General features: G+C 43.4%; 1 protein-coding gene across 1 annotated transcript in view; it reads left to right on the top strand.

Moving 5' to 3' along the window:
• Nucleotides 1-6,064: 6,064 nt before the first annotated feature.
• The window catches only part of HACD4 (3-hydroxyacyl-CoA dehydratase 4), a 17,601-nt gene continuing 11,947 nt past the window's right edge, over nucleotides 6,065-11,718 (top strand). The window contains exons 1-3 of the mRNA XM_009640889.2: nucleotides 6,065-6,206; nucleotides 10,056-10,159; nucleotides 11,033-11,160. Of these exons, the coding sequence (XP_009639184.1) occupies nucleotides 10,063-10,159; nucleotides 11,033-11,160 (225 nt within the window). The 5' untranslated portion in view covers nucleotides 6,065-6,206; nucleotides 10,056-10,062. The remainder of the gene's footprint in view (nucleotides 6,207-10,055; nucleotides 10,160-11,032; nucleotides 11,161-11,718) is intronic.

Genomic DNA, 11,718 nt, shown 5'->3' with positions numbered 1-11,718 from the left:
CAGAACAAATCTTAAAAGAAATCATCTGTCCTCAGTTTTGACTCGCAGAATGAATTTACTTTTCTTTAGAAGTTTAATGCAAAGCAAAAAAAGGTGAACAAAGCAAGTAAGATTGCGTTTGATACTTTTCAATAAGATGACTGTGCTTTTTAATACCCAAAAATCTTCCTACTAATCCTCATATAGACAAAGATGAGTCATTTATATCAGTGTTCCCCACACTTCTTCTGACATCAAGAAATCCTGGTAAGGTGCAAGGGCTTTTTCAGTGCTGCGGGTTCCTAGAAGAGCAAGCTTTGACAGGGAAAGCAAGGGCAATCATTCTTCTCAGCCTGCGGACATGCCAGCGCCACAGCCCATTCTGCAAACTGGCAACCCTCTGTTTTAATTTCATGGGCGCCGAGGATGAAGCAATGGTAAGTGATGGGTAGATGAGTGCAGAGAAATTACTTTCCTGCCTCAGTTCTATCCACAAGAGGCTGCAAGGTTGATTCATTTTTCTAAGATCAACCTTCTTGAGCCCACGTGCTTGCAATTAGGATCCTAAAACCACATGTTACCTTCAGCGATGAAGAATTCAATCTTCTAAGCAAATAATATAATCTGCTTTTGAAAGTGTGGAAGTAAACAGAGTTAGCACTCCCCTCTACAAAATGACTGTTAAAACATGGTAATGTATTTGCAAAGTCAAAATCCACATTAAAGAGATTAAATACTGAGATTTCAAATAGTCTATCAGCCCCTTGCACACTAGTTGCTACCACATCGACTCACTGTAACTTACTGTTGGCTGTATTCCTCAAGTTTCTTATCTTGGTAAGCCAGAACCTACACAACTTCCTCTGGACTTAGCTGGAGTACTGTGTGTTGCAGTTCATTTTCCCAGAAAGGAAATATCTTGACACACATATTTATATCAAACAGAAAGCTTTTCTTCTATCAAAAGTAAAAAAAAAGCCTGTTTGACTCCAAATATTATTAAAAATGTTGGACTCCAAATATTTTTAAAAATGTTCTCTCTTTAAGCAATAGAAATACTTTCTCTTCAAGTGTGTTTGGCTTCAAGATGGACTCAGTTCTGGTCTCAACTTTTTGGGAAAAGCTCACATTGGCTGTAACAGATCTTTTCTTGCAATTATAATTTTTTAGTAGTTAAAAATAAGCTCCTGCTGCTCACAGTAGAACTCACGCTGTTGTCCTCAGGACAAGCGTTAAATCCTGTCACAGCTATTCACATGTATTTAAAAAGGATTTGTGCTGAATGTGATTACTGGTAACTAGAAGTATTTCACAGTACTAAACCCTTCATTTTCTCTCTTTCTTCTTTTTTTTCTTCTTCTTTTTTTTTTTTTTTTTTTTTTTTTTTTTAAAGAGAAACAGGGCACATGTCCTTCTCCTTCCCAGTTTCCTGTAGCAGCGTAACGGTCACTATTTGTGCAAACCATTAAATTCCTAGAAAATGTCAGAAGCTATCATCACAGCTTCTGTTATGAGTGACTTGGTAATGGCCAGCACTTAGGAAAAAAGGGAAATCTCCCAGCCCATCAAGCAGTAATTCCTCCTTGTTGTAGTGGCATATTTGACAGGCCCGGGGGTCTCAACCAGCAATGAAGCTGAGTGCAGCGAACTGGGAGGCGCAAAGACTGTAGAAGCACGACTCATTTCAGAACTGGATATGTCTTTGATATTTAGTTAATCCTTTCACTACTTCCCTAGCAAAATCAGTGAATTTCCCACTCTGCTGAAAAGAGGTTGTTTAGGAATGAGAAGGAAGGACAGGAACCTCTACTAAAATATAAAGGATAGTTTTTTAAAAAATGTAAAATGGGTGATGCTATTTACCACACTCCCTGTAAGAAAATTAAATTGTAAAAAATTTTTACCCCACCCAAAATAGATTGTATTGTCCCTGAATATGCAGATTCAGATTCTTTAAGAACAGTAGAATAGAGTTATAATCATCAGCCTAAAAAGAAGCCATCCTTTGCATCATAAAAGTAAGTTGTTTCCATGTAGAAATAGTTTTATGAAAAACAGGATTAAGGTGTGTTACAGAAACACAATGGATTGCATTTGTATCCTATGCTGAGTGCATAGTCAGTAGTTTTCTACTGATTACCTCCACCTGGAGATTGGGGTAATATCTTGTAGTCTGGGAGATCAATGCTCGAAAATAATGAAACCCAAAAATCAACATATTCCAAGCAGAGTTGTAGTACTGGTTGCAAGTACAAGGCCAATCTAGAAGCCAGATGACCTGCTCCCTCGAAGGCTCCCAGGCAGTGACAAGCAAGGAAGGTAAGGTTGTTGCATCTCCTCCAAGCGACATTTTGGGAAGTCTGGAGAGGAGCTGCCAGGAGGCTCTTGTCTGGTTTCCCTCATCCTTCCCCTTCTTCTGCTCCAGCTGCAGGGCAGTGGCAGGGAAACACCACCAGCCTGCTTTTTCTGAAATACCCTGCCTGCATTGGAGCTGAACTGTCCTGAAAGATGACAAATGCAAAAGATCACTCATAGATGGCCAAAGCCAAAGTTACTGGCTGGGATTTTTTTTTTTCCTCCAAAAGCATTTCCAAACTTCATCCATTTTCCACCTGTCAAAACTGTAAACCTGTAACTCCTGCCAGTTCTGTATCTGGTGGACCCTTGTGGCACAATGCTTGCTCACCCAGTGCACCTTTCCTCATCCTAAAGCCACTTTATCTGACTTACTCTGGTAGATGATGCCAGCAAGTCAGCTCCAGTGAGGGAGGACCTGTTTGCAACCCAGCGTCTCTGCTGAATTTTACAAAATTGCCAGGGTTTGAGAGGCATGAAGCTGGCATGGCTGCTGCCTTCTCTTTTGCCCACTTTGAGAGTACAGACAGACAAAAACGCTGACACTTTTCCCCGTTGCTTGCAGTGTGGAGATGACTTTGCTTCCTCGGCTGCCTCCGCACAGCTTTCCTTTCCTTTTCTCACTGCCAGTCTTGGTCACACGACATAAATACCAACCAGCACTGTGCAAATACCCCGCCTGCTAGTGAGAAATAAGAGTGTCCAGTACTGCACCGCATCAGCCCCATGGCCCCCAGACAGCCCAGGATTTATGCTTTTTCTTTAACTGAAGTCAATGGTACAGGAGTGTCTGCTTCCAATCAAGCATGTGTTTAAAAAAAGCTATGACTTACCAGTGCTTAAACCAGTGTAATCAACTGGCCAAAACATAGGCTTGATTTCAAGTAGCCAAAAAATCTAACCCTGGAGGAAAGGAGACATAAAGTTAACAGTCAGGAACATTGAAAATTAATCTTAGGACATGTGGTTTCTTTTCTTAAAACACATCTCCATATTGCTTTTTTTATAGCAAGGATTTGGAAACAAAAGCTGTGCTTAAATGGAGCAGATGTTTTGTCCTGGTGGTGTTTCCTGTTCGAAGAGAATGACATTGTTTCCATATCACATGAAAAATTTCAGGGCTGCTGTTAACTTTACGCATAAAGCACCTCCTTGCAATGGTTCCTGACACAAGCACTATGCCCAGACAGAACATGTTTTTCCCACCTCATGACGCAGGGAAACCAAAGGCAGTAACAATATGTTTAGATTTTGAGAAATCCAGGAGAGTCAGGCTTAACACGTGCTGAACAGTCATGAAGCTTGTTTTAACAGATGCTAGCAGCTATATAAGAGTAATTTTTTTATGCTGGTCAAGTTGTTTCTAGACAGAAGTTTGCCTGCAAGAGGAGTAGCTTTAGTGGAGAAGAAAGTTTATTTTCCAAACATAAAAGCTAGATTCTTTCCAGGACTTATTCTAGTCTTCCCATATCCAGCCAACATGTGTTCCAATATTTAATATTTGCTTTCATCTGAATGTCTTTGCAGCTTACAAAATTGTGAAATGTTTTAAGCATTTTAAGCCTTTCTCAAAATTCAGTGTGCCTGGAAGTGTTCCCTCTTACACATCTAGTCTAATAAAAGCTGTTACCTCTTGTTATTGATCTTCCTTTCTTATACCCTTATGCCATCACAGTACAAGAACACCACTTCAAAGCTCACAACTAAGGAGGCCTTACATGCGTTTTCAACCGCAAGTTGTACACAGAATCATAGAATCATAGAATGTTTTGGGTTGGAAGGGACCCCTAGAGGTCATCTAGTCCAACCCCCCCGCAGGAGCAGGGACAAAAAAAAAAAGGAAAAAACCTTGTGTTTCAGAGAACGATTTTTCTTGGGAAAAACAGAACCTAAGGGTTAGCATCAGGTCTGATTGGTCAGATCTACTACAGCCCACTGGCTGAATTGTATTCTACATCTCCCAACAAATATTTTGAATATCCATGTGATGGTGGATTTATGAGCCCTGTACCTTAGCTCCACCGTTGCAGCGCGTTGCCACTCAAATGGGTGTATTTATAGTGGTATAGATAGTACACCAACATCATTCCTTTTGGAGGACAACATCTCTCCTTTCACATGCCACCACACGAAGAGATTTTTTTTCTTCCAGCAAGCAATGGACATCTAGTGCACAGTGCCAAGCTGCTATCAAAGGAAAGCCCACAGAACACTCCAGTAGTGGGCACCACCTCTGTCCCTTTTGCTCTGAAGCCCTGCCTGGGGCAGGGCAGCAGGGGCTGCTGCAGGGGCACCAGTGTGGGGCAGAACCCCATGGTGCGGGGGGCTGCAGGCTGCCCAGACCGCCCCAGCTGCCCCCCGGCCTCCTGCCAGGCTGTGCCACAGGGGTGGCCAGTGCCACGGAAGGGAACTGATATCCAGCTCACGGGCTCTTGCAGGTGCCCTTGTTGTCATCTGTGGGAGCTTTGACTTGGCAGCTGCCCAGAACCAGGGATTTTGCACACCACAGAGCTAGGTGAGCTTTCGTTGCTTTTACGTGTTTGCCTGATGTTTGGAAAGAGCTGTTCTTCCTGCTGCTGGATCTTGTTACGCTCGTGAGCTCAGCTCCTGGCAGTGTTAGTCACACCAGTTGTCCTCCCAGAGGCACGCAGTGCAGGAGCTGTTTTGCAAGAGCTATGGGCTGAGCCTTTCGACAGCCATTTGCTTAAATGTTTAACCATTTATTTAATGCTGATTTATTATTTCCTCCTGAGAAACAAATACACTCTTTAGCCTAGGAAGAGGTGATGATTCTTGAGCAGTGCAAGTGAGCTGCCACACCAGCAAAAAGCCAGCTGTGACTGCATGACCCTTCTGCTAAGGTCCCAGACAGGAGACACGACCAGGAAAACCACTCAGTGTCCCACTGACTTTGCCAAGAAATCCCCCGCTTGCCAGTGAGGCATTTCTCACCTCTCCAGGACACGACAGGGAGTGGAGATGGTCTTGCCAGGAGCTCAATGCCACTCGCAGTAGGGATGAGACCTGGTAAGACACATTTTATTCCCCAAACTTCTTGTACTTACACATAATGTCCTATGCTCCATTATGTCCTGGGTGACTTCTTCAGTCGTAACATCAAATTTCAAACCTCACTGCAGGATGGGATGTGCTTTCAACATGAGTGCCAGAGGGAAAACTTACTTATTGGCAGAAGGGAGTTTATAAACAGGTTATGACATTCTTCTTCATCTGATTTATACTGAGATATCCCAGACATTTAAGGGCAGAAGTAAACTGGGATGCACACCTACATCCTCTCTGCCAGGAGGGCCCATACTTCACAGGGGCATGAATAGACGTTCTTAGATAACAAGTGGAAAAATCTTTCCTCTATCTGAAGTAAACTAAAGTGCTCCTTTTATGCTATGCTCCCAGCCTTCCTTATCATGTGGTAGTGTTGTTAGCATAGTGCTGGTGATTTAAACAGAAGAGAAAAAGAGATTTTTGATTTTGCATTCCTTCTCTCCAGTAAACCTTCAAAATACTGCTCTGGGTTAAGAGGCGAGGCTAGTGGGATTTGCAGACTAGCTTACTAGTACAACAGCAAAAAACCCCCAGTTTAGGCTAGGTTAGGTTTGTTTAGGTTAGACTAAGCTAACCTAGGCTAGGCTGGGTGAGGAGCAGGGCAAATGGAGTGGAGATGTTTGGGGTTAGAAACTCCTTTCTCGGGAAGTGCAGTGCTGTTCCTGCTTAGAGCTACAAACAGTGACGTCGTGGGGTGGGGGAAGAGGAAAGAGGAGGGATGATCTCAAAACAAACAGCTGCTGCAGCTGTAGAGAGAAAAAAGGAGAAAGATCAGGAGCGGCAGCAGCCGTCGACCCCTGTAACAGGTAACATCTCTTGAGCGCAGGTGACCTAGACTGCTCAAATGCAAAAAGGAAGGGTTAAAAACAGTGGGGTGGGACGTGCCTGTGAGAGAAAAGTACATCTTTTCTACTGATTCTCAAGCAGCTTTCTTCTTCCTGAGCTACAGCGCTTGCAGCTTGCCACAGGGGTGGGAGGGGGAAGGGGTAGAAGTTCAGACCAATATCACTTAAAAGGAAACTCTGTCAGCGGAGGGGCTTTTCTAGCAGACCTTTCCTGCAGAGAAAAAAAAAAAAAGAAAAAAGGAACATTGCTCTCTGGTTTCAGCACGAGGGTTGCTTCCTCATGTGCGGCCAGCCAGTACAGGCGCACGGGACGGCAGCAGAGTGCAATCGCTCTGAAGGCAGGGACGTGCTCAGCTTGTGCAGGCCTGGGTGGGACCCCCCCGGGAGGGTCCTGAGCATGGCTTTCATCCTGGCACCTTGCACGGGACACCCAGTTGGGCCAAGGGCTGCCCCGAGCTGGGTGCCACTGCCGTGCTGCCTGTCATCTTAGCTTAAGGGGGACATGGTCCTGACCACCCTTCAGACACTGAGGGCACCTACCTCTGTACTTACCTCAGATGACAGCTACCACAGGCACATGCTGAAGACCTTCATGCTAAAAATAATAAAATGCAACAATTATACTTGGGTGATTTCTCTGCCCATGGAAGTATGTCAGGGCAGCTAAACTAGGCCAGCTAAACTATATCACTGGTAAAATCAATGCTGGTGAATAAAAGGGAAAAGAGGATGTTTGGGACCATGCTGTTGTGTGTGCTAGTTCTGAGCAGTCCTATGTTTCACCTAGTTTCCCAGGTTTTGAGCCCAGAGAAAACAGATGAAGTTTTCCACTAAGCAAGGTTGATCCTAAGTATGAAAAATGCATCCCTAGCATTTCAACGTATTTGGTATAAAATCAGCCACAGCAGGTAACGGGGAACAGACAACTGAAAAAGGGGACAGCAAGTCCAGCCTCCTGGGTCTCTCTGCTGCAAGATCCATGCCTGTTTCTTTCTCCTCTCATCAGTGCAAGCAGAGTACTGAAACGTGCAGTTCTCCCCCAATGCCTTCAGATGAAAGCAACTTGAAAGTGTTAAGGCGCATCACCCTGCTGGGAATAAATGCAGCCAGCCAGTCCTTTTTTCGAACTAGGCACCAGGGAGGCTAAGCGAGGGTTGTAAGGTCAGCCAGCAAGTCTGGGGCAGGGCCAGGAACTGAACAGCTACCTGGTGGATTGCTAGTCCATGTTCTGTCTGCACGGGTGCCGCAGAAGCAGGCCCTGTGAGGGAAACGTGGAATGATGCCTGCTGTGAACCGAGGGGAGCAGGAAATCTAATTGAAGCCCATCTCTTCTGCCAGTGGCCTTCCAAATAGAGGCAGATGGCTGAATTTTGTGCTGTGGCACTAATCTGTTAGGACAGTGAAATAGGTTATCCCAGTCGTCTTTTGGTTCTCTAGGTAAAGAGATTAGCCTTTGAATGAGAAAGAGCTAGGTTACATTTCAGTTTACTTTGATTACACTGAAATGACCTTTTATTCCGTCAAAGGCTTCTGTTTGGTCTTGAGTACCTTTTGTGCTGGGATTAACACAGTAGAATGAAACCCCAATTTGAGATCAGGGCTTCACACAGTGGAGAGCAACACCAAGTGAGGGAGCTGTGCTGCTCACAGCTCTGGGGCTGGGATAACACCGGCATGCTGCCCACCAGCACATCTCTATGCTACACTGGGAGTATAGAGCCCTCCATAAAATGCCAGCAGCATGTACAGATTTCAGTAGTGGCCAGTACATATTAAAGACGGTGAGGTCTAACATGCGATGGCTGCCATATTGCCAAAACACTAGTGTGAAGCTGCATCTGCAAATGTCCTCTTGGTTATGCCCTGTTTAGCCAAGATTAAGCAGCTTAAGAATTGTAAAGACAACAATTCTCTAGCCAACCAATCGAAGAAGAATTTGGAAAATAAGCCCAAATCACTGAAAAACAAGTTCTGAGGATGAGAGGCAGATGTGGCAAACTAAACTTCAGAAGAAGAGAGAAGCCATATGCTCAGCTTGCATCCTGTGCAAAGCTGACATGGCAATATCAGGCCAAAGAAACTGGTGGAGGTGCTGACTGGAAAGCCTCAAGGTTTTTATAACTGTTCCTGTAACTTTCATACCCATTACAGTAATTCCTATCCATCCAGTAATAAGGCTGTTTCCTAAATCAGAACAATGCTCTTAATTTTTTGCCTTTTTGTAATGCACAGTGTCCCGTCTTTTTTTCTTACCATGAGAGAGAACAAAGTGTCATTCAGTAATAAAGCAGATGGGATTTTGGGTCAATACTTTTCCCAAAAGGAGTGTTTATGGAATACATTCCTTTGTCTGGGTCCTCCTGTGTCTTATTTTCATGGTACCAAAGGGCACTGATGTCTCGTAGGAGGTAAATTATGCCATAAAATCTTTCTGTGCTTGTAGAAGTGATGGTATGAATAGCAGCCATCCTGCATAACAGGAAGAGAGGAAGAAAAGCGTTTTCTATGACCTCCTGAGGACATATTTAGATTAAAAATGTAGAAGATTGGTTTATCTAGATCAATTTATGGCAGTATGTATTGTTATTTATGGTCTTGATCCAATGCTGGGAATGAAGTACATGCATTTATCATATTCAGATATTTCTAAACACAGAAATTCACTGTGTTTGCTAACATACAGATACAAATGAAATAAAGTTTGGTGGCAGAGATGAACACACTGCATGAACTGCATGAACACACTGGATCAAGAGGCAACTTTAAAGAGATCTTACTACTCACTGGGTCAGGCAATTAATTAGTCAAACAAAGGAGATAAATTCTAGTACAAAATTAACAAATTAGTTTCCCAAAAAGGTGGACAGTCCTTTTCATAGCTGGAGGACAGGCAAGCCTCTTGCTCTAGAATAAATCAGAAGAAAATACATTTATGGGAAAGGGAATTTAAGTGTCTCAAGAGCCTCTGAAGTTTTGAAAAAAGTCAAATTCCCTATGAAAATTAGGTTAGGATAGCTACAAAAGTTAGTGTCCTCCAACAGGAGGAGGTTCACTTTATTAAATGCAACTTGAAACACAGGCTGAGCAGAAAGACAAAGATGTTAATTTAATGTGTATCTGGAAAACCTGTAGAAGAAGTTGGTTAAAAAGGGAAAGACAGATATCCTTCAGACTGCATCAAATAAAAGCAGATTGAAATGTGGCTTTATCTTCCATTTCTTCTCTGACATTATTATAAATACTTACAACTATGCTGTCTGCTGGAGTCACACTTTCAAAATTACTTGCATTGTACTTTAAGCTGCCTTGAGTGCGTGCTAGAGGCAAGTCTTCTGGGAAGAACAGGATAAACCTCACCCAGATGCAGAAATCCCAAGGCTAGTAGCTGTGGGAGTCCCAGGCCCCCAGCAATCCCTCCAGCCTGGTCACACTGTCAAGGCAGAGCCAAGCCAAGGGGCTCAAGGCTTGAATCCAGCACTCAACAGAGTATCTTTGCTTGGTTACTTTTTCCCCTGGAGGCACAAATTTCCCTGTATGGCCACAGAGCGCCCTAATCACTGATGGAAACTCAGAAAATTTTTCTGGGCCTATCCTAGGTACACCAACAAAGGGAGCCTTTGATCTATTAGGGATCTGTGACCTGTTCTGTGACCACTGACACAGTTGGCTTTCACTGATCTGTTGACATTTCAGCTGTTTCCCTTTGGTTTCCTAACACATCCAAAGAGGGTGCAACTTCTACAGGGCAAAAAGCTTGAATGTTGTAGTAAGTCAGTCATACAGTTTGCTTTACCATTTTCACCTCCACAGCTTCACCATGAACACCTACCTCTTTCTGTACGAGTTAATGCAATTCTGTGGACATTCCTGGATATTTACAAATATGATCATCAGGTTCATGTCATTTGGAAAAGGTAGGATTCCTTCTATATTTTCCTTAAACATTTTAAGAGGCAGTGACACCCAGAAACATCAAATTAGAGATAAAGTCAGGATTCTGAATAGGTGTATGTCCAATACCAGGGGCTGTAATTTCAATTAGAAAAACATTGTTTATTCCATTAAAAAGGATGAACAAATTACTAGTAGTTATGTTCTGCCTGTATCACATCAGGAATGAAGCGCTTGTTTTGCTAATGAGCTTTAGTATTCAGCAGCATGCTAGTAACGTTTGACTTAGATATAGGCCTAAATGTGACTAGGTACAGTCATTATGGTGAATATTAATCTTATTGAAGCCACTAGAATATCTTTGTGGTTATTGCACATGACTCTCTATTTCTGAAAACGTTACAACATATTTCTCTTTCCATTGCCTGGGGTTAAGGCGCAAAACCAGAAAACTAGTGACTGGAAATTTAAAATTATTTATAATGGTGGACAGCTGTATGCCCATAAAATACCTGCTTTGTGGTCTTCTTGTTTGAGGAAGTTCCATGGGTACAGATACAGGCAGGAATTCAACACCTCCTCATGTTTAGACATTCCTCAGACATTTCCTCATATTTAGAAATAGCCTAAAGCGGTATCTCTAAACCAACACATCCTGCACAGTGTTTGCCAGTGCACCAACTATAGGGGATCCCATTCTTTTCTCAGCTTCCTGCTTCAGAGTGACTGCCTCCTCCCCTCCCCAAAGCTTTGCTTCCACTACCCGAAAGTTTGGTACTATGTGAACTTTATTTCTTGTCATCTCCAGTGGTAAGAGGGCAAGAGCAAACCCAGTAGTTGATCCAGACTTTTACTATATAACCACCCTCTAATTTTCATCTTCATTTTGTCTGTAGATTCGTTGGCTGACACATTTTACTCCATAGGACTTGTCATGCGCCTTTGCCAATTGTTATCTATATTGGAGATCCTACACATCCTCATTGGCATTGATAAAAGCCGTCTCTTCCCCAGGTTTTTGCAGGTAAGTCTATTTCTCAAGACTTGTCTTCCATGACCTGCACACTTCAGCCATGGTTGCCCCTGGGGACAAGCCCAGGCTGAACTACCCTGAGTGGTCGACCTCCACCTGCAAAAGAGCTGCTTCCTCAACTTTTTTCTTTTTGAGTGAAAGTGAATAGTGAGCACCCCATGCCCAGCCCACAGCACCAGGGACCTGGCAGATGTGGAGAGGAGCAGCCACCTGAAAAACTGGGGCAGCCCCCATGTCTAGGGCTCAGCCATAGGTGGCTGAGGATACCACCTCCCCAGCCAACTTGTTTACAGCCAGAAGACAACACTCCAGAGCCTAAGTTTCAGTAGCTAATTCTTTTCCATGCCATTTCCTCACTGACAAGTGTGTATTTATTTCATAGACTTGCAAAAGACAAGATCTGGTGGGGCGGAAAAGGGATAGCAGTGAGAAAACTACCAGCACATTAAGTCTCCTGAAACAGGGTTTGCTGGTGGTCATGGAGTGTGGAAGGAAAAGAATTAAGAAAGAGAAATTAAGGGACTGAAGAAGAATTAATGCTGAGAAGGG

Source organism: Egretta garzetta, unplaced genomic scaffold, assembly GCF_000687185.1.
Source record: "Egretta garzetta isolate BGI_Z169 unplaced genomic scaffold, ASM68718v1 scaffold170, whole genome shotgun sequence".
Taxonomy (NCBI): Eukaryota; Metazoa; Chordata; class Aves; order Pelecaniformes; family Ardeidae; genus Egretta; species Egretta garzetta.
The sequence above is the reverse complement of the archived record's forward strand: the minus strand, read 5'-3'. Positions and strand labels throughout refer to the sequence as shown.